The sequence below is a fragment of the Maylandia zebra genome, linkage group LG13 (genome assembly GCF_041146795.1).
Source record: "Maylandia zebra isolate NMK-2024a linkage group LG13, Mzebra_GT3a, whole genome shotgun sequence".
Lineage (NCBI taxonomy): Eukaryota > Metazoa > Chordata > Actinopteri > Cichliformes > Cichlidae > Maylandia > Maylandia zebra.
This window is the reverse complement of record NC_135179.1, coordinates 1,742,547-1,770,046: the sequence shown is the minus strand read 5'-3', so window position 1 is coordinate 1,770,046 and position 27,500 is coordinate 1,742,547. Positions and strand designations below refer to the sequence as shown.

Genomic DNA, 27,500 nt, shown 5'->3' with positions numbered 1-27,500 from the left:
GATTGGCTGCTCTGTCTGCAGACTTTGACCTGGAGCGAGTGCTGTTGCATCAGACACTGGAAAACATGAGCAGCGGTCACGCCGGGTTCATCACCGTCACAGAGCACGCCTGATTTCCCTTTAACTCCTTCCTGTCTGTCTCCTTCTCTCTCACCTTTCCTCCACCCTCCTGCAGCTCTTCAGCCAGGATATCCTGATGAAGTTTGTTCCCCGGTACAGTTTGGTTGCAGAGCTCCACGACGGTGGCGTGTGCACGCGGAGCTTCCACGACCCCAACGGCCTGGTTGCAGCCTACATCAGCGAGGTCCACGAGCATGATGGGAATCTGTACCTGGGCTCCTTCCGCTCGCCGTACATCGCCAAACTCGACCTCAGCAAGGTGTAGAAGATTCAAAAAGACGACACGCAGACAGACATTTTTGTGACTTTGAGATGTTAACACGGCGTTAACCCGTCTCTGCCGGCTCGTTCCGCAAATTAAAGTTCCAGCCTTGGAAATATCCCGAGAATGACTTCACCCAGCGCCACCTACAGGCTGTCCCAGGAATTGGGCGGCATTCCCATTTGTGGCTAATCTCTGTTGATTTTTCCTTTTAAGATTCATGCAGCTTTAGATTTATCACCGTTTTTGATAATTTCTTCCCTTTTCGACCGTATTTTGTTTGACTGCTATGTTTAGACTTTTTATTCAGAACAAAAGTGTCCAGAGAAACGAGGTTTGTGTTTGTGCTTTTGTCGTTTCTTCACTGAAAACCACTGCGACTACAGCGTTCACCTGCGAGCTAACTAAAGCATACGTTACCTAATGGATTTAAGCTAGCAAGTTTGCTCGTGGCCTAGTTTTTTTTTTTTTTAAATTGTACTCTTAGGGGCTGAGTTTGTTCCCTTCAGTCATAGTGCAGGCTTACAGATGCTTTGATTAGCAGTTAGCCTGAGCTAACCTAGCTGCCTCTGACTAACTTTGTTTACACAGAAGAAGAGCGGTTACTCACGGTGATGATCAACCTCCTGCTAACGCTGATGTCAGATTACAGGCTGCTTGAGTAACTGCTTCGCCCTCTCGGGACGATTTAATGTGTTTTGATTGGCTATTGTCTGCACTACTGCGCTTGCACTTTTTTTTTTTTTTTATTTATCTAAATCTCACACGTTGGGATGTGATTATGGGTGTGTCTTTAGTGACAACCAACCAGTCACGAGAGAGGCTAACACACCCTACCTGTAACCGTGCTTACGTACTTCAGGCTACAGTGATTGATGTCACATTACAGACTGTTTAACCCATAGGTGTCAAACTCTGGCCCGCGGGCCAAATTTGGTCCACAGCCTAATTACATTTGGCCCACGAAGCCATACCAAATTACTATTAGAGCTGGCCTACTGGTATTATACAGCTAATATATATATTGTTTAGTATTAAGCTTTGCTTGTTCCATATTCAGTTTTTCAGCAAAATGTGTTTGAGTCCATAAGAAAAGATTCATTCTTATATCTGGAGGAAGATATATTTTTTTCAATAAATATTAATGTTAGCCTACGACATTGTTCCAGTTTGGAATTTTGGCCCACTGTGTATTTGAGTTTGACACCCCTGGTTTAACCAATCATCTTGCCCCTCCCAGGATTTCTTTGTAATTTCTTTGTGATTCGATTGGCCAACAGCACTGAAATATTTATACAATAGCAGTTTGATGGGCTAGCGTCTGAACGGGTTAGCTTGGGTGCTTTGGCAGGATTCAGGCGTTGCTTTAGGGTTAGATTGATAGATGGATAGGGGAGATCTTTTGTGACAATACTAATGTAGGGATTACCTGGCAACTGCTGGTCGCTAAGGAAAAATGTGTTCTCCCAGCAGGTTGCTGGTAGTCACAAGTGTGAAGTTGGTCGCTCCAGTTTCCCATAGTGGAGGATGCTGACTTGGCTGCAGATGTTAGCTAGCTAACCAGCGAACACTGATGAAATTAAAAAGCGCAGCACAAACTGGAAACAGTGATGGCTCCTCTTCAAAATAAAAGCTGTCTCTATCCACAGAAACTAACAAAATAAGCACCTTTTACTTTGAAGGCACCGTTGCTTAGTGACATGTTTGAAAGTGTCCACAGAGGACTCCTCTGTTAGCGTCTAAATCGATCACAAAGACGTTTTGAGCGGCTTCCTCTGTGAGTCCCGATTTCACGCCGGTGACTGTCGGTGACCTCCTGCTGCCACTCGCCCATCAGCTGGGAGCGCACACGTTTTTCTAGCGACCAAGCTTCAGACCTGTGGCACCGAAGCTACGTCCACACTGGAAGCAACATGGCGACTTCAAGCCTTTCTTTTCACAACTTCCAGACAGGTGACTGAAATGTCGTCCAATGAGAGCGCAGGATACCACTGATGAACACGGGTATGGCCTGTTTGTAGAGTTACCTGGGTAACCAGAACCGGGTGCGATCAGCTGTCACGAAACGTGGCGAGCAAATTGCTTCTGTTGTGGACGCAGCTGGATGTCCTCGCTGATCACCTCCCTCACACTGATGTCTGTTGGACGTCGCGAAGCGTGGACTCACATTCTTTGTGTCATCTGAGCGAGTCTGAGCTGTTATGAGGAGCTGTCCTCCTGCTCATGCCCTCCTCCTCCTCCTCCTCATGCCCTCCTCCTCCTCCTCATGCCCTCCTCCTCCTCCTCCTCCTCTTGTCCTCCTCCTCTTGTCCTCCTCCTCTTGTCCTCCTCCTCCTCCTCTTGTCGTCCTCCTCATGCCCTCCTCTTGTCCTCCTCTTCCTCTTGTTCTCCTCTTGTCCTCCTCCTCATGCCCTCCTCCTCCTCTTGTCCTCCTGCTCATGCCCTCCTCCTCCTCTTGTCCTCCTCCTCTTGTCCTTTGTATGAATATATATATAACATTACAAACTCGTCTAACCCTACAAATACGTCTTATTCTGCTCGTGTATTAAAGACGAGCAGCTTTGGTTTCCGTGTAAACGTCACCGACTTTAAACGTTTCCGTTTGTTTCCTGTTTTGCTGATGCGCTGACGTCGTTACGCCACAGATTTCCTCCGACTGCCAGAGCCTCTGCAGTCAGTACAGCTCAGCAGCTCCGTGCTGCCCCTCAGCAGGCCTCTGGAAGCTGGCCAGTCAGAGGACAGTGGGCTTTGAGGGAGGAGGGGCTTAAAGAGACGGGAGCTGAAGCAGCTTGTTTCAGACAGAGGATGATCCAAGCACAGACACAGAAGGATTATTCTGAACTGGAAGTTATGCAAAGCTGCTCATATATTAGAAATAAGCAGCTGGAAACGAGCAGAATGGGTCCCTGTAAAGACATTTCAATCATCCACGGAAGACTGACGCGTGCTTTTTTTTTAGTTTGATTTTATAATTCAGGCGGTTTAGTGGCTTAGTATGGACAATGTTTCACATGCACTGAATGAGCTGCTTAGCATTAGCAGATTTTATAATAATCTTTGGGTTGAAGTTCTTCAGTATTTGTCTGTTAATCTTCAAAACTGGAAAATGTGTAAAAACTGAGGGAACCACTGGAGGACGTTTAGGTCGTGCAGCGTCTTTCGTGCAGGTCAGAGCACGACGGACGAGCCGAACAAACAAACCCTGAGATTGGAGACGGTGAAGGAGCCCGAGGCTGAAACGCACTGGCCTCCTAATAATTCCTGATCAGCGTGTCGTTATCTCTAACTCTGATCCGTGTAGAGAAGCAGCGTTTCTGTGACATCATCAGTGTGACGTCGGAGCCACAGGTTTCCTCACAGCCGGAGAACTTCACGGTGAAGTCGTCCAGTTTGGTGGCGTTTCTGTTTTTTACCTGAACAGTGATGATTGAGCAGTGCTTCTGTTGATTTTCTTTTGTGCCAAATGTGTTTCTCTCTCTGTGATGAGCTCTGTATTTCAGTCGCACTGCGTCTTTTCACACCAATGTCCTACAGCCTTTCAATAAAAACTGAACTGTTATCGCAGCCTTCGTCTTCCTCACAGATCACACGGAGTCTCCATGAGTGATGTAATCCAGAGGCAGACTCCCACAGACAGACTGAAGTGGAGGGTGTTTTGTTTTTTGTGTTGATAACAGATGAAATAGGCTGAGAGGATGCTCAGACTGAAACGAGCTTGCAGGACGTGAACAAACTGCCTGAAGCACCAGCTGAGTTTAAGTTCCCCTCAGGTTCTGTGCTGGTGTGATGCTGCCACCTGGTGGTGATGAAAAGGAATGCCCAGTGACGGTGCAGCTTACAGAAACACAACAAGCTCAGAAACTGAGACTAAAGCCCCCCCGGGGGGGGGGTGAGGATGGACCACCCAGCTGAGCCACCGTGTCTGTAGCTCCACGCGTGATGTCATCCATCATTTAGGTTTACTCTGATTACACAGATTGTGTAGATTACCGGTGAGTAACTCAAGCTTATAAAATATTACATTACACAGTTTGTCACCGACTCTGCAGCTCGGCTTTTCTCCTGACAGTCTTTACACATACAGCAGGTCAGCGTGACAAAGAGGAAGCTGTGAGGTCAGAGGTCAAATACTTTATTGTTGTACGGTACTCCGTCTGTCACAGAGAACTAAGAGTCCATGCACAACTTCCTCATGCTCCTCGACAGGTGCAGAACCGAAAATACAGGCCAAAGAAGTAGTAACGGTTCTCCCACCGCAGAGCTCCAGAGTCCTTATTTCATGCATCCGATGAAGTCTCGAGCACACCTGCAAGAATCACAGCTTCTTGGTTTTTAGGCTCTTTTGTCAGGTTAAGGAGACAGAACCTCAAAGACATCCCACACAACATAACCTGCTGTGAGACGGCGTGCTCCTAGGACACGTGAAGCATCGTCGGCTTTCTTTGTCAAACATGATCAATTCATCCTAAAAAGTCGATTCTGTCCATCTGGATGTTTTTCAGCATCATCAGGTGACGTCTTCAGTCTCAGCTGACTGCAGGTCCCCAACCTCATAAACAGCACATCTGCACAGTGACGCTGACTAACAACGGGCGAGGAGGTCAGTTTAGGATCCTTAATATGCAAATTGTCATGACCCCTGATCAAAGCCCATTGGTTGGCTGTGTCTGCAGTGTGAGGCCAAGCGTCTGGTTCCTACATCACGCTGTTCTGCTCTGCCTCAGAGTGATTAACCCTTTAAAGCAGGGGTGGGCAACTGACCCAGGGTGATATCTAAAACCTGCAGGACACCGGCCCTCGAGGCGTGGAGAACCCACCCCAGCTTTAAACCCTAACCCAGGGCTGCCCAATCCCAGTCCTCGAGAGCTACTATCCTGCAGCTTTTAGATGCATCCCTACTCCAACACAGCTGAATCAAATGAATGGCTTGTTATCAGGCCTTTGCCAAACATGATGGCATGCTGAAGAGGTAACCAAACCATTTGATTCAGCTGTGTTGGAGTAGGGATGCATCTAAAAGCTGCAGGACGGTAGCTCTCGAGGACCGGGATTGGGCACCCCTGCCCTAACCCATCGCTGGCGACCGGTTAGGGTTTAAAGGGTTAATAGTGCCATTTGAATCTGTCCTGGTGTAGGACTTGCAGCCTGGAACAGCCAGACTTCCAGTTACAACCTTCAGCTGGTCCTCGTGAGCCACAGACACCCCAAATAGGGCTGGGTATCGTCACTGATTTCAAGAATCGATTCAATTCCGATTCACAAGGCCCCGAATCGATTTGTTCCACGATTCGATTTAATTCAATTCGATTTAAATCTGGGAAATTTTGACAGTCAGAAGTATAATTCAGATCAGAACATTTACATATTTTTGTATCAATAAAAAGGAAGCTGACACACGCAAGACTTTATCCAAGGTGTGAGCATCACAGCAGATGCCTTTGTGTCAAAGTAGCTGAAGATAAAACACAGAAAAACATGAAGGTGATTTTCCTGGCCTGGATTTTATAAAAATATTCTGCAGTACATCAAAAACGAAAGAAAACCATTAATCAACATATGAACATCACCTCTGAAGTTACAGCGGTTTTATTACAGACACGGCGTTTTGCATTTTGAATAATTTTAAAAAGTTTACATTTGTTCAGTATTGAGCAGCAGAAATGAGGTTTTCATTTCGGAAGAATGTAAAAGGGAAAAAAACAGCGGCCGACAGCCTGTAAACAACAGTAGACTTGTGCGTAACAAGCAAGCGAATAATGAAGAAAGCGAAACTGTTCTTGAAGTACAGAGAGAGAGAGAGAGAGAGAGAGAGAGAGAGAGAGAGAGAGAGAGAGAGAGAGAGAGAGAGAGAGAGAGAGAGACAGAGAGACAGAGAGAGAGAGAGAGAGAGAGAGAGAGAGAGAGACAGAGAGAGAGAGAGCTGTGCATCGCGGTGGAAGCAAAACAGTAAAAGTCAGAGTGAATTCATGACGATGTTTATGTGAAGCGTTTGGATCTTCTTTTGCTGCTGGTTCGGTCAATATTGTTTGGAGAGAGATCAAACTAACAGCTTTAGAATCGGCGCATAAAGGGCGTGAACACAAAGCGCGGACCCGCCGACAGATCAGAGTCAGCGAGCTGTCGGCTTTCAGCCCCGACTGTGAGAAAAGCGACATCTAACTGATTCTGATCCGCGGGTCGCGCTGTGTGTTTAAGTCTATGTGCAGAATCCGTGTTCCTGCTCTCATTTACTGTCTTAACTGTTTGGTGGTTCTTGAAATTTTGTGAGATTTCACCTGAGATTCTGGCATTTTGGGCAAAATAAATTTATATTAAAAAATCGATTCAGGATTTTAATGAATCGATTTTACGTTATCCAAGCCAGAATCGATTTTAATCGATGAATCGATTATAAGAACCCACCCCTAACCCCAAAGCTCCGGAAACAAAGGCTACGTTCACACTGCAGGCAAAAGCGCATCAAATCCGATTTTTTTGACCCTATGCGACCCATATCCGATCATGGTATGACAGTGTGAACGGCACAAATCCGATATTTTCAAATCCGATCTGGGTCACTTTCGTATGTGGTCCTGAATCCGATACATATCCGATGTTTCAGAAAGCGACTGCTGTGTGAACGGTCAAGTCGCATTAAATCCGTCTTTTACGTCACTGACACAAGACAGACGCCAATTATCAGCACCGGAGAAGACATCGCGAACGCTTCCTGGCCACCCGGTGAAACTGCTGGGAAGACAACGTTGGAGAAACGTGAACATTTTATTTGTACTGTATAATCTGCAGATTCTGACAGAAATCTGCAGCTATCCTTTGAAGCACCGCTCCTCTCTAAAACAGCAATAAGGATCATTATTAGGTTATTTACATTATTATGTAAATAACAAAATAACTTAAAGCAAAAATTGGGAAACGTGAAGTCCGAAGTCTTTATATTAAGGGCCATCAGTCAAACAATATTGTTTGCTCTGTGTCTAAACAGAGCGCGTTGTGTGACATCTTCTTTTGCACATGCGGGCCGCTTTGAGCGTTCACACTAGAGCTCGTTTGCTGTCGCATTTTATTTGTAGTGTGAACGAGCAGACACAAAATTCGGATTTGATCAAAAAATCGGAATTGAGCATTAAGACCTGCAGTGTGAACGTAGCCATAGAGCACGTTTAAATGAAAGATGAGCCACATGCTTCTCTCTGCATGGATTCATGACAAACGGTTTTAATGGAGCAAGCGGAGGCGTTCACAGTCTGACCAGCAGGGGACCTCGTCCTCCATCAGCCATAGCAGGATTTAAAGTCCTGATGAATCCACGAGTGTCGCTGAGCTCTGACAGATGTTCGACTGAGAAACCTCAAAACTCAGAGACGGTTCGATGGGTCGATTTATCGCTGAAATAAAGACGTTCACGCACGCAGAGTTCAGTTTCATCTTTAATACTGAAATATTCAGAGAACAGAGATGAACGTGGACGACTGACAGTTTCTATTCAGTGGATGAAGACGGGCAACAGCGGCAGGAGGGGGAGGAGTCAGCTGCTGCATTCACTGTTTGCAAAGTAAGTTGAAATTCTTCTTCTGTGGTTTTTCCCAAGGAATCATCCAAACATCCACGTGACACTGAAACACCTGAAAAACAGAAGAATCGTTTTACAGTACAACATGCACTACTGCAAGTTTTACTGCAGTACTTCCACTGCCAGGATTTCCAGTAATACTGCAGGAAGTGGTTTTATGTAATCATTTTATTTCAAATTATTTCAAACTGTCTCTGGCATCAACAATACTGCACAAATTTCCCATGATGCACTGCAGCTCACAGTGTTTGTTTCTGAGGCTTTACAGTATTGTACTGAGCAACTGTATAGACTCTGATGAGACGAGGAGGCTCGACCTCAATCTTCATCCTGACAGAGTCTTCTCTGCTCCTGTAATGCTCTCATTAAAGGTTTTATTATAACAGATGACACATCCTGTTTCTCAGAGTTTGGATGGAGTCAAAGTTAAGCAAGAAAGGGTTAGTCTTTCCTCTACAGTTGGCAGCTCAGACTCACCTGGTGGAGCGGACCGGGTGGCTGGAAGTCACACCTGGACAGGTCGTTGTTCTTGTCCCGTTTACGACACACCGTTCTGGAAATCTGAAAATCTGCCATGTACCGAACTCCTTTAACAATCTGAAACACACACACACACACACACACACACACACACACACACACACACACACACACACACTTAGCGAGCACCTCACATGGAACCGCCCCCTACGCCAGCATGAACCCACGCCTGCCATATTTCCTGCAGATGCAGTGGTTGAACTCTGACCCCGTCATACCTGCTTCTGTGCTCTGTCGATGGTGGCGGGTTTGAAGAGGAAGGCGTCATTTGATTCGTTGTTGAAGAAGTAGGTGGCGTTGAGGACAACCTGCTGGAGGCCACGGTCATTCTTGCTGATGTTGTGTGGGGACCCGGGCATGGAGGGGTGATGATGCCAGCCAGACACCAACGTTCCCTCTGGAAGAGAAGAGCACCTACCGTCAGAGACGTGTCAGAAGTTTCTTCCTGTTAAAAGGGTGTTTTTCCTTTCCACTTGTAACAGCCACTATGGTTTGGTCTCCCTTTAAGACACCCAAGTCGAGGGTTGATGATGTCATCAGTTTGTGCCACTGGTCTCTCTCTGTGATTGTGTGGACATGTGCTTGCACGCTAGTGCATGAGGAGGGACGGATTTTATGTTTTACCTCTCCAGACACCTTTGTTTGCAACGTTATGGGTTGTACGAACACTGTGCGCTATGTTTGTTAAGCTGCAGCCGTTCAACCGGGCTTATATGGTTGATGAAGAGAAGGTATATTAAAGAACACACTGTGGAATTCCCAACGCCAGCGTGAGTGTGTACTCTTTTGGCTACCCTGCTAAGTGTTTTGCCGCCTCCTCTCAACCACTAAACACAACCCGACGTTACACACTGTCACCAAGTCATTCTTCACAGGGGGGTGTCCGATTGTTCTCTGTGTTATTTGGGGTCTTTACAATATAAAGCACCTTGAGCTCTTGCTGTGGTTTGGTGCTGTATAAATAAAGTTGAATTGAATTAATATTGTTGCCCTCAGGTGTGAATGCGTCCGACTGTCCGTGTTAGCTCTGAGACAGACTGGCGATCTGTGCCCCGCCTCTCGCCCTATGGTAACTGGGATAGCCTGCAGCCCCCCCACAGCCCTGATAGCGATACGCAGGAGAGGACGGATGAGTTAACACCGAGTTTCCATAAAGTTTTTCAAACAGAACAGTGATCAGTTCAGCTTCATGTTTGAATGTTGTACACCTCGGAATACTCAGGCTGAACGTTTAGGTATAAACTTAAGACATTTTGAGAGAAGTGAAGTTTTAGGCGGGTGTCAAACTGTCAAAACAGCCACAGGAAACAGGCTGATGAGACAGAGTGGATCAGTCAGGGGGGACGCTCTGTGGTGATTGGCTGTGGGGATGGTGAGTCAGACAGGGTACGTGGTCTGAGAGGAAGAACCATTTTTCTGTGGTGACAGAAGCACTTCCTGTTGCCTCACTGCATTTAAAGACACTGTACTGTGTTTTAGCTCGTTTCACACACCGAGTTAATAATAATAACACACATCATCTAGGCATCTTTTAATTTTTAAGTAGTTTGACATTTTTAGAGCCTTTTGAAAAACGGCTGACATAAAGGCAGATGTGGTCTCAGCATCTCTGACACGCTCAGATGTCTAAACAGTTTTTACCTTTCATGCTGGAACGACGAGCCGAGCCATTGCACAGGCTGTGACACCTAGTTTTTGAAGGCCAAACTAACAGCGTTCATTTGTCTGTGCCTGTAGTTTATTTATGGTGTACAGGTCTCAGGTACCTGTAGGTCTGACCTGCATGGATACACGCTTTGATCACAGTTAAAATGCTTATAAAGCAAATATGTTCATCAGATTAAGGCATCACAGTAATTTTCTAATGAAACAATGCTGGTTCTGATCTTTAATGATGATTACACATGGCATTCGTCTAGAGCAGCAGCTTGAAATTCACATGAAAATCTTTCCTTCCCATCAGCCCGCTGCACTCGTGGTGTCACCGCCTCTCTGGTCTAATATTGATGAAAATCAAGCTCAACACGCCAGACTGAACATACACATTACTTCAAACATCATGTCTGCAGCCACCTCGCTCTGAGCGCAAACAGCAACCCGACTTCGTTTAAACGAGAGAATTTAGCAGGACGGTAGTCTGAGCAGCCTCTCACTCATAAACTGAGACAGTTTTTAGTTTAGTCATGCAGCGATCTTTGTTTCTGTTTTCACTTGTTTAAGTCTTGCTGATGAGGTTTCCGGTGTTTGGGTGTGAAGGCTGAAGTTGTAAACAGGTCATGGTGAGCGAACCTCTACAGCGATTAACTGAAATGAAACCAGTAACGGTGCGGTGTATGGGACACAGCAACATCCACAGACTTACAGAGAGCCCAGAGACTTCCAGAAGTCCAGCGTTTCTGTTTTTAAGATGTGGGATGAATGTTTGAAGGTTGCCCATAAATCTGCTGACATGACAAAGTGAGCGTCGCTGCAGCAGAAATGTCAGTCTGGCAGAAGGTGACCTCAGCGGGTCAGCAGAGGTCACCACACTGCAGGTGTGGGACGAGCAGACCTCAACAACTAAACATGCGGGCAGGATCGTGACCATCGAGTCTGAAATGTGCCAAAGGTGGACTTCAATGACGACAGCGTGGCCTCGTTTAGTTTAAACTGTTTTAAGATATCAGAAGCTGACAACGCAGCAGCCATCCCACACATGTAAACCAACACTGATCAGGATGATAAACGCAGGCCGTGGTGACGACGCTCAGCACAAGAAGTACATATTTGATCAACTTTCTAAAATATCTGGGCATTTTCCATTGATCAGAAACTGTCTGCAGAGCAGTTATCTTCATCTTCATTTCCACCACATTAAGCTCTTGTTCATGTCTGGGACAAGTCGCCGCTTTGAAGTTGAAGTTGCATAGTTTTTGTTTTAAAGAAAGTGGAGCTGCTGCAAGGCCCCGACCTGCACAGACCTGAGTTCAGCTTTAACCTCTGACTGTGCTGAGACAGACACACACACAGAGTCTTACCCAGAGCGGCGAGCACAAACACGAGCAGCAGCATCTTCACCTCCATCCTTCTCACTGAGCTTCCTGCAAAGTGTCGAGTCTCAGACCACAGAGAACTGGTCCGTCCGCTGCCTCGTTGACGTCACTTCCTGTACCTGTTTAGATTAGCGAGGGTTCCTGCTGCACTCTCAGATCTGACTCAGCTGATACTAATCAGTCACCTCAGGCTCCACCTCCTCCTCTCTCACCTCTCCTCCTTCCTGTTAGATGAGGGTGAAGCAGTCACAGGCTCATTGTGGCCGTGCAAAACGTTTGCAGCTCTGCACATGTGTGAAAGTTTATCGCAGGCTGGGGACAGGAAGGGTTAATGAGGACTTCCTGACTCTGTGTGACTGCACTTCCTGTTGGCTTTCACTGAGTTTTTTTCAAAGGGTGAACGTGCTGAAGACGAGCTCAGAGACAAAGGAGAGGAAGTGACTCCTAATGATGTTCCACTAAACCCAGAACTGGTCCTGCTGAGACCAGCGGGACCAGTTAGAATAAAAATGAACAAACTCAGCTTCAGGAAACCTCACAGAGCTTGATAAGACAACAATATCAAAGCTTATTCTAGAAAGAATAAGAGATCTTCACCCGTTGCCTACTGGTGGTGGTCAGAGGGCCCGGTGGCGCCAGTGTCCGGCAGCCTCGCCTCTGTCAGTGCGCCCCAGGGCGGCTGTGGCTACAATGTAGCTTCATCACCAGTGTGTGAATGTGTGTGTGAATGGGTGGATGACTGGATGTGTAAAGTGCTTTGGGGTCCTTAGGGACTAGAAAAAGCGCTATATAAATACAGGCCATTTACCATAAATGGTTTGGAGAACTTTCTGTGTCGAGAGGAGGAGGAGACCAGAACCGTTCTCCTGAGCTGCAGACGAGAGCCTGCGACTGGTTAAAGTGTAATACTTGTACACAGAGCAGGGCGATATGACCAAAAGTATGCGATAACGATATAATTGACACTAGACAAAATACTTTACAACGCCACAACTTTATTAGTGCAAAAACAAACAACCATCAATGCATTTCACTGAAACAAGCAGCTGTTTTTTATCTGCATTAAAGTTATATAAACATTTAACAGTGCAAATGCAAATTCCTCGCTGACAGTTTAACCAAAAGGCGTTTCCAGTGGAAACTGGCCGACACATCCTCAGCATAACCATGTATAATATCCACAAAACTTAAAGAGGTCATACACACACAGTACGGTAATATTATGTTGAAGCACAGTACGTATCACTCCGCGAGGCTCCGCCTACGATAGCCGTAACGCTCCGACAATCCATCAAGCGGTGCGGCTTCGTAGCTCAGCAAAGTCGTGCTGAAACATCTGACAGATTTTCAAGCGCCGTGCACATAAAATCGTTTCCAGGTCAGTAAACACAACCAGAGTTCATACATAAGGCGCACGGGATTATAAGGGGCTCTGTCGACTTTCAGACAAATCAAAGGATTGATTTTAAGTGCGCCGTATTTTCCAAACAACACGGTAATAACGACGGCCCGCTAGCATGCGCTACCAAAAATAGTGCTTTGTTGTGTATCTGACGGACTGCTCTTGCTCTTGACGAAGGCGGTCGCACTTTTCTCCTCCTCCTCTCCCTTAGCTTCCCTGCTTAGCCTCTTGTGTCCTTGTCTAGTCTCGTGTTTTTTTCCCTGGAACACTCTCACAGTCTGTTCTCTAAAACCTAAAAGAGGAATTATGGGTTGGATCAACTGGTCCCTAAATGCAATTGACACCCTTTCTCAACGAAATGGGCTCATTGAGTCAGCAAGGATAAGATCTTGGAGAAGCTACGGCTGCCGTGAACACTCAGAATAAGACCTCTGAGTGCAGACTGGATGACATCTGGAGGGGCTCGCTCGAACAACACCTTTGAGCGCAAATTCGATCACATCTTGGGGAAGTGCACTGCGGTCGTGAGTTCTCAGAACCTGCTCTTTGCGCAAAAACAACGACAACATCACAGAACGTAAGTTTGGATACCATCATAGAAAGCTCGCGGCTCTCCAACGGGAGATAGAGAGACCAGTGTCGGACTGTAGAACTGCTTTGAAATTCATATGAGTTGTTCGCACTAAAGTAAAAAGCACCATCACTTCATGCGGAGACCCTCTCAGCGCCAGCTGCGGTCTCAAGGCTGGAGCTGAACAACAACACCCTGATAACGACTGTGTTTAGTCTGTTCCTTCCCATTCCATGCAAGGCCACCTGGGTTGGCTGGAAGACTGTTTACTTAGCCTGGCAGGGAGGACACTGTCTCAGCTGAACTCTGGACACACACACACACACACACACACACACACACACACACACACACACACACTCATCCTCCCTCCCTTTCCAAACGCCTTCGACGCCTATTCCCTTCCGATGCTGACGGAGATCAAGGAGACCAGCACACAGGCTGCAGGCCCGGATGTGCTGTCTAATTCGTCTGTCTCTCACCTTTACCCCCCCTGTTGCTTGTCATGTGTTTCTTTGGTGTATTAAGAGTTTTTTCATGTGCTGAGGTGTTTTTTCTGTTCTCAAACTGATCTCCCTGTTGGAGCTCAGTCTGGGAGGAGTTATTTTTCTCCTTATCTTTCCTCATGTGGTGCATTTTCCATTGTTATACCTCTCTGACCTGTCTTTCCCATGTGATGTTTGTGTAATGTATGTATGGTCAGAAGGGTAAGTCAGCGCTGGCAAAGGTCGGCAGCCTTAACCCAATTTCCTTCGGGGTCAGCCTTCAGGATCAATAAAGTTTTATTGAATTGATTGAAAGCTAAACCAGTTCCACACCACTAAAGTTGCAGCAATTTTACAAACCAGTTCTGGTTCATCTGTTTCATTCAACGATCTGCTCTCGCCCTTCTCATTCTCTGTCGCCGCCATGATTTTTCCGCCATGTGTGTATGAAAACAAAGGCACTGCGCATGCGCGTTTTACCCATATCCTATCGCCATATTTCATTTTCTTTGCCCGACATTATACCGGTGTTACTGTGAACGGTATGATATGGCCCAGCCCTACCTGTACATGTGCACAGCTGCATCGTCTGCCGATCATCCTGTTGGTCCGCCCTGTAGTCTTCCTCTCTGCTCTCCTGAACGTTTCTGTGGCCGACTGTCGTCTGTTGTATCTGTGCATGTGTTGCAGACGTGATCATGCCTGTTACAGGGACGTCCTGCAGCTCTTTTTTCCTGGTTGTATTTTAGTTTCTTCCCTCTGTGGCTGCTGTCTTATCCTAAAGTTCATTCATCTGTTTCCTCAACTAGTCCTGGTTCTCACTTCCTGTTTTATTCTGATAGTTTCTTGTCTCCACTGTCTTGTTTAGTTTTACGTCTGTTATTCCTGCTGTGGTCACTTCTCAGCGTTAGCATCTGATGGACTTTTCACCCCCGTTTTGTGTTATTGTCTGGTTTTATCTTACACTATAAGTACCTGGAGGCAACTTTTGTCGTCATTTTGTGCTACACAAATAAAATTGAAGTGTAGTTTATCCATCACCATGTGTTTCCATTTGGGTCCTAAACTCTGCAATTCACGACACATTCATTGCTGCATTGTTCATTCATTTAGTATGAAGTGTGAGGATGAATATCTGTCTTTAAACTCAGTAAAGTGCATCTGAACAGTTCAGCCATGCACCGTAAGCTGCTCGTGTACAACCCAGTTCCTAAAAGCACTGTGTGTACATTTAAACAGAATACAATGATATGCACATATCATAAACTCACATTTAACTCATAATAAATGTGGGAGACAATGAGCCCTCAGTTTGACTTTGATGGCAGAGGCATGTCTCAAAAAGTTGGGAAGGATGAGTGGAAATGGAGGTGGTGCTAAAACAAAACAGGTGGAGGAAGATTTGGCTACCACTCTGGTTATTTGGAAGCAGGTCAGTCACATGATGAGGTATAAAAAGAGCATGTTGGAGAGGCAGAGGTCCAGCAGTCTGAAAAAGCTGCATCTATAATCGGTACTCTAAGGAACTTGGAAAGGTGAGCTGGAGCTCTTTAAGTTTCTTCTTCTTTAAGAAGAAGTTTCAGCTTCTTCAGCTGTAACACCAAACGGTGGAGGGTCCCAGGTATTTAAGCGCTAGTGGGCGTGTCCCTGGGAGGGTCGCTGACCCACTGCCGATCATGTGACTCATCAAATGAGCCAAGGTGTGAAAAAGGGCACGGGTCATTATCAGCCAAGGTTTCAGGTGAAACCATTGTGAGACCCTGCCCACACTATCATGTGACCTATTGAGGTCACCTGATGCAGGGTGTGAGTGGGCGTTAAAGCGTCTAGGAAGGATCTCAGACTGGATTATAGATGGAAGACAGTTGGTGTGCTAAGCCCCGCCCTCTGTCCAAAGATGGTCATTCACAGTGAACATAGATGCTTCCTTCACTCCTCTTTCACTCCGTCTGTCTTCTCTGTCCAACATGTAAACATTGGCGTCCTCAAAGAGTGACCTTTGACCTTTAGATGCAGATGAACAGCCGAGTCTTGACCCCTCGAGGTGGCTCTTCTGTGTTGTGTGTTTATGAAGTGTGTGTCCAGTGTAGACGTCCGAGCGCCCCTCTCTGCACAGCTGGTTTGTTGAGTTTGTGATGAACCAGTGTGTGGCTGAGTGTGTGTCTGGATCTGAAGTACACTGGGATGTCGTGCTGGGAGAAGACTGTATCATCAGTATAGTAAGAGGAATGTGTGCGTGCAGAGACGAGGCTGATAACTGCAGTGGCGCTGCATTAAAAACACGACTCTGTGATAAATCAGCGCACGGCTCAGGAACACTTCCAGAAGCCGGCGACTGTGAGCAGCTCAGCGTGCCGTCCACCAGTGCAGGTTACAGCGCCATCAAAGTCCACGTGACCGGCATGGAGAAACAGCACCGACCCGTTGATTTGGATTGTTACTGACATCCGGTGCATCTTTAGAAATATATTTACTGATATTTATTTACCTGCTGTAGGTGTTCCTAAGAAATATTCCCAAGTATAACTCAAGACTAATCGGATAGTTGTTGGCTTGATTGCTGGTTGCTTCACTCTGCATGCCAATCTATCCTTGGGCAGGATGCTGAACCTTGAGTTGCTCTCCAGTGCATGCACCTGAGTGTGAATGTTTGAAACCACTGAAGTATAGAAAAGTGCTTGTGTGAATTTACCATTTAATCCAGTCTCCCGTGTGTTTTTCTCTCCAGAATTGTTCCTGAGAGGAGAATTGTTGTGGTTGGAAAGATTGCAGCAGGGACACCATCTTAGGTGGAGAAGTGTGTGAGGCTGAACTGTCTGCAAACAACTCAATGAAAGTACCTCAGACACAAACATTTACATTTTTATTAGCGAGCACCTAAAGTCCAGGAAGTCTTAAAAAAACAGCTAACCGGAGCAGCTCTGTTTGATTTGTAGCTGGGCAGGAAGTTATAAGCTCATGTAGCTTAGCATGTTAGGCTAAGAATCAAACAACTGACAGACAGCAAACAGGGAGGTTTGACAAAAAGCTCCTTTAATTCTGACTTTTATTAAGAGTTCAATCTGAAACATTCAGCAGATGCTAATCTCAGTGAAAGTCAAACACATTCAGTGAGCGTGTACGGACAGCATGTGTGATGACGGTTGCAGCCCTTTAGCCCAGACTTTGAAGCTGCCGAGGATGAACCATTTCCTGTTTCCAGTCCAGGCTGATAAAGCGCACCGCAGCTTTTTAGGAATCATGAACGTTCTGCGATCAACACCCCACTACGTTACCCAGTGGCTGCACGGCCTTTCTGTTATTGGGGGTTTAAACAGCCGTCACTGTACTCCTACACGCCAAACAAAAGCACCCATCTGAACACCTTCAGAGCCACACCTGCAGCTTAAACCTGAAGACTGCGTGAACCTCTGATTAAAGGGTCATTCTGCTTGATTTCAGTAAAGAAATGCACGAGACTCATCCCGTTAATTTTAGAAATCCATAACAGCCAACGACTGTTTCAGTCTGACTTTACAATCATTAAAAACGGGCGTTATTATCCACTCAGTATTTGCAGACTCTATCCGATGGTCTGAAGTCAGAGAGAGCCCGATTAGCTTGAAGGTTAGCTTAGCAGTGAATCAGGTGTGGTAGATTGTCCTCCTAGGTGGGCGGAGTCATTAAACAGATAATTCTTCAGGGTCTGACAGCAGTGATTGTTATCAGAGTTTCAGGAACATGTGTATGTGTTCTTCTGTGTGGTTTCACTGCAGCTCTGAAGGTTTGTACTGGGAAATAATGACTCTATCATGGATACACAGTCGGTTTCACATTTAAACACTTCCAACACGAGTGCTGGATGGACTTTGAGTCAATGACCCTGGACCTTCACAAAGCCTGTATAGCTGATATGTGTGTTTAACACAGGGGTGGGCAACTCCAGGTCTCAAGAGCCGGTGTCCTACAGGTTTTAGATATCAACCTGGATATCGCACCTGAATCAAATGATTAGGTCATTACCCAGCCTCTGGAGAACTACAAGAAATGTTGAGGAGGTCATTTAGCCATTTGAATCAGCTGTTTGGATCAAGGACACATCTGAAACCTGCAGGACACCGGCCTTCGAGGTCTGGAGTTGCCCACCCCTGGTTTAACATTTTCTCTATGAAGGATCACCACGAGCAGTCAGTTTGTTTTGGACATGTACAGCCTTCAGTCTAGGACCTGGGTGGACCTGGGTGGACTTCCTAAAAAGGAGTGGGCAGACATGCAAACACCAGACTGGTTTCAGATGTTTGTGGAGATTCAACATCAGTTTTGATACTCTTGGATTTCTGAAGGCCTTCAGCAAAAATTGTGAATGGACATTGTGTCCAACAAAGATCAGGACCAAAGAGATAGACACAAGGTTTTGTTTGCCAAAAGATAAATGTGGTCTGCACCACGGAGACTGAGACTTAAAGACTTTCAATAACAATCCCGGATTGATGCCCTCAAAATGAAACTTGAGTGGATGTTTTAAAACCTCTGAATTAAGTTTGACACAGATGTAGAATCCACAGTACATTTACACATCAGTGGACATCAGTGGACATCTAAAGACTCATATATGTTCCCATATCACTCAAAGGATTTTTGTTTTTCGTTTAAAGTCCACCATCAAATTGGACCTGCAGTACCAAGGGTGTAGAAGAGAGGCCAGCCCAAAAATCACAATCAGATCTGTGGATGAACAAAAGAATAAAAGTTCTAGACAAAAATCTGTAGTTGGACATCCAGACAAACTTGAACATCAGAAACACCCCGGAAAAAACCTCCCAACGTTCCCGCACCGATAGTCTTACATAACATTTTCTGAATGTCCACACATGACTATGACAATTCGTTTCCCAGTGCTCACCTGTAGACGAGGACCCGAGTACCTGTCTTACACAGCCACCAAACAGGGTCCTGCATTAGAACCATGATTACAACACTTCCAAAGTCTTTTAAGGTTTCTGCTGAATATTCAGTTTTCACTGAGATGTCCTGATTCTGGACCAGAAGTCTGTAGACTTTCAAAGAGAAGACATCAGTGTGCATAAAAACAAAACAGACAATAAGAAAGAATAATAAATGAATGTATGTCCAAATTTCATAACCAAACTGTACACAGATGTTAAATGAAGTCCCAGCCTGACCTCCAGATGCTAAACCTGCAGAGACCATGACAGGTGAAAGATGTGTCTCTACCCTCGACACCGGCGTACCAGTTGGTGGGTTGTTGGTGTTTCTGTGTTGGTTTAAAGCCAAAAGGACACACGATGAGGTCAATGTCATCGGATCAGCTGACAGAGTTCAGCAGTGTCTCTTTTATCACATGAACAAGTCCAGAGTTTGTCCAAAAATATAAATAAATAAATAAAAAGTCTTTGTGTCTGTCCTGATATGCAAACAGGACGCAGCCAGTCCACTTTCACACATTCACCCGAGTCCACCTGAGCACAGGTGTGTGGTCATCTCTCCCTTCACACTCTCCTTGTGTTTATCATCACTGTAGATCATGTTACAGTTTGGTCCCATTTTTTATGTCTTTGTTTAAGTGTGAAGAGAGTAAATTTACATTTACATCCAAAAAAGTCTCACAGGTGTTAAATGGAGGCCGTGTTTGCCAACAGGTAACGTCCAGAGCTAAATCAGGTAAGCTGATGGCCCACAGAGCAGGATATAAATAACACAAATGCTTATTAGTGCTGCTGATGGTATTCCTTTAAACTCCTCCTCCTTTTATTCTGGCTGAACATCTGATGTGGACATTAAAAACTTCCTATGAGAGAAACTGTTACACCCTGAACGTTAACATCACCTCCAGGGTTTATTCGAGCTTTTTGATTCACGTCCTCCAACAGTAATGAAGAACTTTTCATGCAGATACAGTTAAAGTGATGATTCAGTGCAGTTTGGATGATGGAAATGAGAGTAATCACACCAAAAATGTTCTTTTAAACAAACTAACGCCAGCAGAAGCTTTAAAAAATGCTGCTGGTTCTTTGTTTCTCACACATCTCCTCTCCTTGGATCCGATTGGCCCTTCAGAACAGCACAGCGGGGTGTCCGACGCCATCGTGCGCTCACAGGAAGTTCTCCAGTTCGAGATGACGGCCAACATGCTGAAAACACTCACTGGGGAGCTGAACTCCAGGGGAAGGTGAGGGTTCGCTCCGTGATCTTAGGCTACCAGTGGTGATTCTTGGAGAGGTAGGCGATGAGCGCCACGGCCACGCCCACATAGATACCTGTCCCGATGGTAATTGACAGGACGGCGAGGAAGAGAGCCCGCCTGGAGCTGGAGCTGGCCAGGTGAAAGTCTCCTTTGGAAACTGCCTTGTTGGTCTGAGAGGGACAGAGACGTAAAAACAAGTCAGACAAAGGTTAGCTCCTTATTTCGTCGCTCTCGTGTGACACGAGCTGGGAAAAGAAACACAAAACACAGAAAACTGCACCAAGGTGAGCTAGAACGGCAGTTACAGTGGGAAACTGGGCTAAAGTATCCACCCATCCATCCACTGTGGGAGGAAGCCGGAGAGAAACCATGCAGGAACAAGAAGAACATGGAAAAGTCTGGCAGGCTGACGGCTTCAAACCTTCTCACTGTAAGGCAACTCCGCCAACCACTGCTGATGTTATAGGAGGATTCAAGTCTCTGGTTGATCTGATATCCTCGTGTTGGTGTTGTTCCCAGATCATCATACTAAATGTTGTTCCAGGATCAACACTGCAAGTGACCAATCAGAATGTGGTGACGTCATACTTTTGCGACTTCGGGAAAAACTGCCGTAAAACAAAAAACTGTACTTAAGCTGCGAGAAACCGCCTCTGTCTGCCGATCAACGGACCCTGACCCTAAACAGTAAGCAGAACTGATATTGTCCTTGCAACATTGGAATTTCATAAATGCACGAATGGCTTGGCGCGCAAAAGAATAACGTCACAACAATGTGATTGGTCACTTGAACCTGGAACAACATTTTCATGATGGTCTGGGAACAACACCAACACGAGGATATCAGATCATCCCAAGTCTCTAGTCCAGGTACGCCTCAGTAATTGTTACCGATCAGAATTTTTCCTCTGGTTCAATCAGGTCAATCAATCAATCAAAATTTATTTATATAGCACATTTTTAAGACCGAAGTACACCAAAGTGCTTTCCATTAAAATCGCAGTACAAATAAAATCACAATAAAATATAAATTACAAATATATAAAATATAAGATAATTACATAATCTAAATACAGAGCCAGATGTAAATTACCCTAATTCGCCTTAAATGCCAGATCAAACAAATACGTTTTTAAACGTGATTTAAAAGACTGAATGGAATCTGACGCGCGAATATGAAGAGGGAGAGTATTCCATAGCCTGGGTGCAGCAACGGCAAAGGCACGGTCTCCTCTGGTCTTCAGCCGAGACCTAGGTTGCACCAAGAGCAGTTGGCCCGATGATCTTAGTGCTCTCTGAGGGCTGTACAGACAGAGGAGATCAGCTAAGTAGTCAGGTGCCATATTGTTTAAAATTTTATAAGTAAACAATAGAATATTAAAATCAATTCGATATTTGATAGGAAGCCAGTGTAAATTTTTCAGAACAGGGGTGATAGAGTCAAACTTTCTAGTGCCGGTCAAGAGACGTGCTGCGGCATTCTGGACCAGCTGCAGACTCTGCAGAAGAGAAGATTGTAGACCCAAGTAGAGTAAGTTACAATAGTCCAGTCTTGACGTAATGAAAGCATGAATGAGTTTCTCCATATCTTTGTGTGGTATGTAGGGTTTAGCCTTAGAGATTAGGCGTAGTTGATGAAAGCTAGTTTTTACCACAGTAGAGACCTGTTTGTCAAGTTTGAAGGAACTATCCATGAAAACTCCAAGATTCCTGGCAGTATCAGTAAGGTAGTTAGCAACAGGCCCAAATGTGCCAGTCAATTGTCCCAGAGGCATATTTCGGTCAAAAACAATAATTTCTGTCTTCTTTCCATTTAAAGTAAGAAAGTTACGTGATAACCAGTCCTTGACATCACTCAGACAGTCAAACAGAGGATGTGGTGAGGATAAAGCATCCCCAGTCAGGTGAAGGTAGATTTGAATATCATCAGTGTAACAGTGAAAAGAGACATTGTGTTTTTCAAAAATGGAGCTCAAGGGCAACATATAGAGAGAAAACAACACAGGACCCAGTACCGAGCCCTGGGGCACACCACAGCGGAAACGGGCAGAAGAAGAGGAATATTTTCCCATCGAGACGGAGAACGACCTCTCAGAAAAATATGATTTAAACCAAGATAAAACATTTCCTTTGAGGCCTACTACATGTTCCAATCTTGCCAAAAGGATATCATGATCAACCATATCAAAGGCTGAGGTCAAATCCAATAGTACTAAGACCGCAGAGCGCCCAGAGTCAGCAATTAAGAGAAGGTCATTAAAGACTCTTAGTAGGGCAGTTTCGGTGCTGTGACGCGGTCTAAATCCAGACTGAAATTTATCACTTATACCGTTTCTCTCTAAATAGGTCTGTAGTTGCCGAAGCACTATTTTCTCTAAGACCTTTGACATAAAAGGAAGTTTAGAAATCGGCCTGTAATTAGCTAGAATGTTACGATCAAGGGTACTTTTCTTGATAACAGGTTGCACGACTGCATGTTTAAAGACATTCGGAACATAGCCAGATGACAGTGAGAAGTTCATTAGAAATAAAATACAAGACCCGATTGTATTCAATGCATCCTTAATGATACGAGAGGGAATAATGTCGTGCAAAGAATTTGAGCTTCTCAGATTATTAATTATTTCCTTTAAAGTCAAAAATGACACAGGTTCGGACTGTTGGAAAACCGTTAAACATTCAGAAGCTGGGGCTTGATTTACTACCAAAGAATGTGTGGCCCTTAACAATGAGATTTTATCTATAAAATAATTTAGAAATTTTTCGCAGAGGGCCGGGGAGGCACCCACTGAAACATCCGAACAGGGATTAACCACTGAATTAAAGATTTTAAACAGGACTCGAGGATTATGGCTGTTATTCGCAATAATGTTAGATAAAAAAGAAGTTTTTGCCATTTTGGCAGCCTTCTGGAATTTAGACCGGCTCATATGCAGGATGTCAAGGGACACCTGAAGTTGATCTTTTTTCCATCTTCTCTCAGCTCGACGACATTCACGTCTAAGAGCGAGGATGGATTCATTTAGCCAAGGTTGGCGTGAGGTTTTACGGCGTCGAATCTTTACTGAAGCCACAGTATCCAAAATAGAAGTACATATAGAGATGAAAGAGTTGACTACGCCATCAACCGAGAGAGGTGCATTACTGATGTCTTCATAACAAAAAGAATTGGCAAAGGCCGCAGAAAAAAGAGCAACAGCCTCAGAATTAATCGGGCGTGATAGGCTCGGTGGACCCTCAGAGTTCAATTCCATATTGCATGACTGAACATCAAACATAACTGGGAAATGATCCGAAATCCCAGCATCATTGATGTCTGTGATGCAAATGTCCAGTCCATACGACAATACCAAGTCCAGCATATGGCCTTTAATGTGGGTTGATTTCCTCACCCACTGAGTGATATTAAAAGAGTCAATAAGGGCAAGAAAGTCCTTAGCCAATAGGTCCTCCTCACAGCATATATGAATGTTAAAATCACCACAAATAAGTACACGATCATAACTTAAGAAAATAATTCCTAGAAGATCAGCAAATTCACGGATAAAGTCCTTGTTGCGCTTCGGAGGTCGATACACCACCGCACAGAGGGTCCGGGGGGAACCGGACAACTCCAGTAGTTGTACTTCAAAGCTGGAGTGCAAGGCGGGAGGCAGTTGCCGCACTCGGAATTTACTTCTAAAAACCGAGGCTAGCCCTCCACCCCTGCCCGCGGTCCTAGGAGAATTAAAGAAAGCACAGTCCAGTGGAAGAAGTTCCGAAAAGGAAGAGGACTCACCAGGGCGAATCCAGGTCTCTGTTAGAAACAGGACATCCAGCCTTGATGCAAGAAAAAGGACTTGTTCACCAGTGACCTAGTGTTTAGCAGTGCCATACGGAGCGTAGCCTCGTTGACGCTACTGGGAGCACGTCCCAGCCGACGAAGATTACTGTAATCCACACCTCCTCCAGAGATCCGCTTCCAGCTCCATACAGGTGGACACTCAGCTGGTAGAACCGAATGGGCTTGCTGGCCAGCATAGCGAATCCATCGATGACGACACAGTCTGAAGGTATGCTGGGAGGGCCACAGGTTGTCAATAATGGAGCGGTAGCCAATCACTCCATGTGCTTTTAGGTAAGCTTTAATACGAACGCGAAAACCACTCCGCTTACCCCGTTTCCTATATCGTTTCTTGTGCGGTGTAAAAAGAGGCAGGTAATCCGTGCAGGCGGAAGTATGTGGTCGAGGCTGGGAAAAATTCCCTAAGTTCCAATATAGATCCGGCTTTTGGTGATTCAAGGGTCGAAGATTTAAAAGAGTTTGTCGATCATAGGCAATCAGGGCAGTAACATCCGGAAAGCATATAGAAAGTAATAAAACAAAGAGAAAACAACACTCAGGAAGACGGACCCAAAGACGGCTTGCCGTACACACTGGCGCAATCAGGTGATGAAGATCTGTCTCCATCTTCTCTCTGATGAAACCAGCAGCGTTCAGGTCTGAACTCGCCCGCGGAGCTCCGAGCTTAGGGGGAGACTCCACTCACGACGGCAGATAATCAGCTTTACAAAGAGATGCTGAGCAAAACAGCAGCAGAAGAAATGAGATTAAAAGGCAGAGGAAGAGCAGTAGAGAGGACCCATCAGTCTCTCTGCTCTTTAATCGCTTTTTAATAAAGATGATGTGATCAGGGAGCAAAGCATCCTGCTTGGTTTTTGACCTCAGGGGCTCTATTAGATATCTGCTTCATCAGCTTCTGCTTGGATTCCACTTATTGAATGAGTGGACCTGAAAAATGTTGCTAACATGACAGCGATGTGCTGCAGCGGTCCATTCTGACAGTAACCTAAACGTCACACAGGGGGACCAGGCCTCCCACCTGACTGAGTCAGACTGAATCTGAATATTCTTACTGCTTTAATGTGCTATCAGAGCTGGTACTGACTGACATAACAACACTGTGCAGTGTGACTTGGGCGAGTAACAGGTTAAAACACCAAATTCATCAAAGCAAATTTCCCGACTGAGACAGCAGGTTGTTTGTTCTGTTTTATCGGTGGAGTCTGGTATGTGTTAGAGCTCCGAGGCTGATGTTCGCCGTGTGCTGCCAGTGACCATCTATCTCTGTGTCAGGTGACAGCTGAGTTAACTCTGTAAACCTGATTAACTGGCTTGTGGGCAGGAAATAACCACTGTAATCACCACAGTTTCCAGTAAGATTTAATTAGTTTCCATGTCATACCACATGACAGAGGGCGCCAGTGAGCTCAGGACCTCCTGTGACTGGTTCAGTGGGGAGATGCTCCCACTCGGCCCAAATAAAGAACGTGTGTGTGTGTGTGTGTGTGTGTGTGTGTGTGTGTGTGTGTGTGTGTGTGTGTGTGTGTGTGTGTGTGTGTGTGTGTGTGTGTGTGTGTGTGTGAGAAGCCAGAGTTATGTAACAAGCTCAAACTGTGTGTGCATGTGTAGCCAGGTTTTACTGGCATTGTGGGGTCCTAAGTGTGTATACGTCACCACATTAGAGAGACGTCTTTCTGACTGGGACAAAAGGGAAATGCTTGAAGACACGCTTTTTAAGGTTAGGGTCATCCCAGTAGTAGTGTGAGTTAATCTCCAGGAAATGAATCTGTGTGCGTGTTGGGCTTGCTCTAAAAGCACCAAATCAGATTATGAACAGGAGCGATTGTTTCAGTCTGCCACGTTTACTCTCAGGACACTTTTCAGCTGTTTGTTCTCACAGTAAAAGTGTCCTGACAGTATTTTCAGAGGGAGTTTCTCTTCTCATCCATCATTAGATAAAAGTCCTGATGTGACTTCATACACAATACATCACACGAGTGTTCACCGTAATCTGTGTGAAAGCTTTGTTATATGTGAGTTCAGCTTGTATCGTCCTTGATTTTAAAAGTTATTTTTCCTGGTGTGCTTTTCTGTGTTTTGACTTGCTTGCCTCTGTTAGCATCAGACTGAGTTTATATTTTTACCCTCTGTACCGGACATGTGTCTAACTGAAGGTCCAGGGTGTTTGACTGCAGTAAATACAATAAAAACTAGTTAAAGGAAACTTGAGGACTAAAGCTCACTGTGGAGCAGATGGTTCAGACACAGCCGTTTAGCATTAGCACGTCCAACGACCTGCTCATTATAAACTCAGGTCGACTGGCTGCAGCCGCTCAGTTACTTTTCCTCAATAAGAAGTCACGTCAGTACGTTTAGAGCTGTAACATCTCCACGGGACTCAAATAAGCATTATTACTGAGAACATGTTGACGAGTGTCATGTTTCCGACCTTTCAGGCACAGTCATCGTACATTTAATGATGCGCCTGTTCTTAGAAAGGCTGTGGGACTTCTTAGTGTTAAAGGTTTGGGACCAAAGAAGATTCTCGTATTTCAAACATGATGTAAAGCTCCCTCTGTGAGTGAGCAGGATCCTCTCCTGTGCGCTCATAACCTTTCAAATATTCCTTTCTTAATGATTTTGGTTTGATGAACCTCTGACAGAGAAAGGACAACCATGCTCCTCCTCCTCCTCTTCCTCCTGCCGCAGTGCTTTCTGTTGTTTCTCACTGACGGATTTCAGTGTGGGAAGGGTTGTCAGTGGCAACCAGCCCAGGCTCCCTTGAAGCTGTAGGTGTGCAGTTGCCATGGAAACCACATATGTGACAACCAGAAAGCTTGTTGCGATGACCCTCCGCATCCGACCAGTCCTGCTTTGTGCACATTCCAGAGCTCCATTTAAACTTTTCAGCATTTTTGGCCGCTTCCTTCAGACTTCCTGCCGTCCAATCAGCAATTGGCAGTCATCAGCCACCATTTTTTGTCAAAAGCCTGCAGAGAGTCTGGAACAGGAAGTTCAAACCTCGTCTACAAACTGTCAGACTGATGCTGGAATCAAGTGATTGTTTTAATTCTCATTCTGGAACTTTCAACGCAGCGTCACTTTAAGCATGACTGGACTGTAACCAGAGAGTGTGACTGTTTCCTGTTTTATTTTGAAATTCCTGGTCTGTGTGTAGCTGTCTGCCGGTTCGTGGGTTTATTCCTTTCTCTGTTCTTCCTGTGTCTGCGTTGCGTTTATGCATAATTTCCTCTCGTTTGAATGTTTCATGGGCTTTCCCTTTCACCTGTTCTCCTTCCTGGATCCTACCTGTGTGAGGTCACAGGAGGCGCCGCATCCGTCCCACTCCTGATTCTTTTAACAAGCTGAGTGAGAGCATCTCTCCTCCTCCAGCTGACTGCAGATCAGTTATATAAGGTGAACTGTGTCAGTGTGTGTAGACGCAGCTCTGAAGTAATGATCCACACACACACATTGACTCATTACTGTAAATACACAACGGTCACTTGCC

The 27,500-nt window shown here is 45.4% G+C and overlaps 3 protein-coding genes across 10 annotated transcripts in view; 1 reads left to right on the top strand and 2 right to left on the bottom strand.

The window, feature by feature from the left end:
* Positions 1–3,941, top strand: part of apmap (adipocyte plasma membrane associated protein) — a 9,584-nt gene extending 5,643 nt beyond the window's left edge. For both annotated transcript variants that reach the window (XM_004575299.6, XM_004575300.6), the window contains exon 9: positions 176–3,941. In XM_004575299.6, the coding sequence (XP_004575356.2) occupies positions 176–385 (210 nt within the window). In that variant the 3' untranslated portion in view covers positions 386–3,941. The remainder of the gene's footprint in view (positions 1–175) is intronic.
* A 3,850-nt stretch (positions 3,942–7,791) lies between these two features.
* On the bottom strand, positions 7,792–11,801 carry cst7 (cystatin f). Its single transcript, XM_004575301.5, has 4 exons — positions 11,510–11,801; positions 8,711–8,889; positions 8,430–8,549; positions 7,792–8,004 (listed from the first exon to the last, which is right to left on the bottom strand). The coding sequence occupies exons 1-4, from the start codon at positions 11,553–11,555 to the stop codon at positions 7,921–7,923; spliced, it is 429 nt and encodes a 142-aa protein (XP_004575358.3). The 5' UTR covers positions 11,556–11,801; the 3' UTR covers positions 7,792–7,920.
* A 5,197-nt stretch (positions 11,802–16,998) lies between these two features.
* syndig1 (synapse differentiation inducing 1) overlaps positions 16,999–27,500 on the bottom strand; it is a 25,811-nt gene continuing 15,309 nt past the window's right edge. For 5 of the 7 annotated variants that reach the window (XM_076891367.1, XM_076891365.1, XM_076891368.1 and 2 more), the window contains one exon: positions 16,999–20,336. In XM_076891367.1, coding sequence (XP_076747482.1) covers positions 20,178–20,336 — 159 coding nt within the window. In that variant the 3' untranslated portion in view covers positions 16,999–20,177. The remainder of the gene's footprint in view (positions 20,337–27,500) is intronic. The other 2 variants (XR_013101298.1, XR_013101297.1) reach the window with 2 other exon arrangements.

Excerpts from the sequence above, each read along its gene's own strand:
- cst7 (XM_004575301.5), bottom strand. The coding sequence starts at position 11,555 with ATGGAGGTGAAGATGCTGCTGCTCGTGTTTGTGCTCGCCGCTCTGG. Across the intron at positions 8,890-11,509 it reads GTTTGTGCTCGCCGCTCTGG|AGGGAACGTTGGTGTCTGGC; the intron begins GTAAGACTCTGT and ends CTTCTCTTCCAG. Across the intron at positions 8,005-8,429 it reads CACCCGGTCCGCTCCACCAG|GTGTTTCAGTGTCACGTGGA; the intron begins GTGAGTCTGAGC and ends TCTGTTTTTCAG.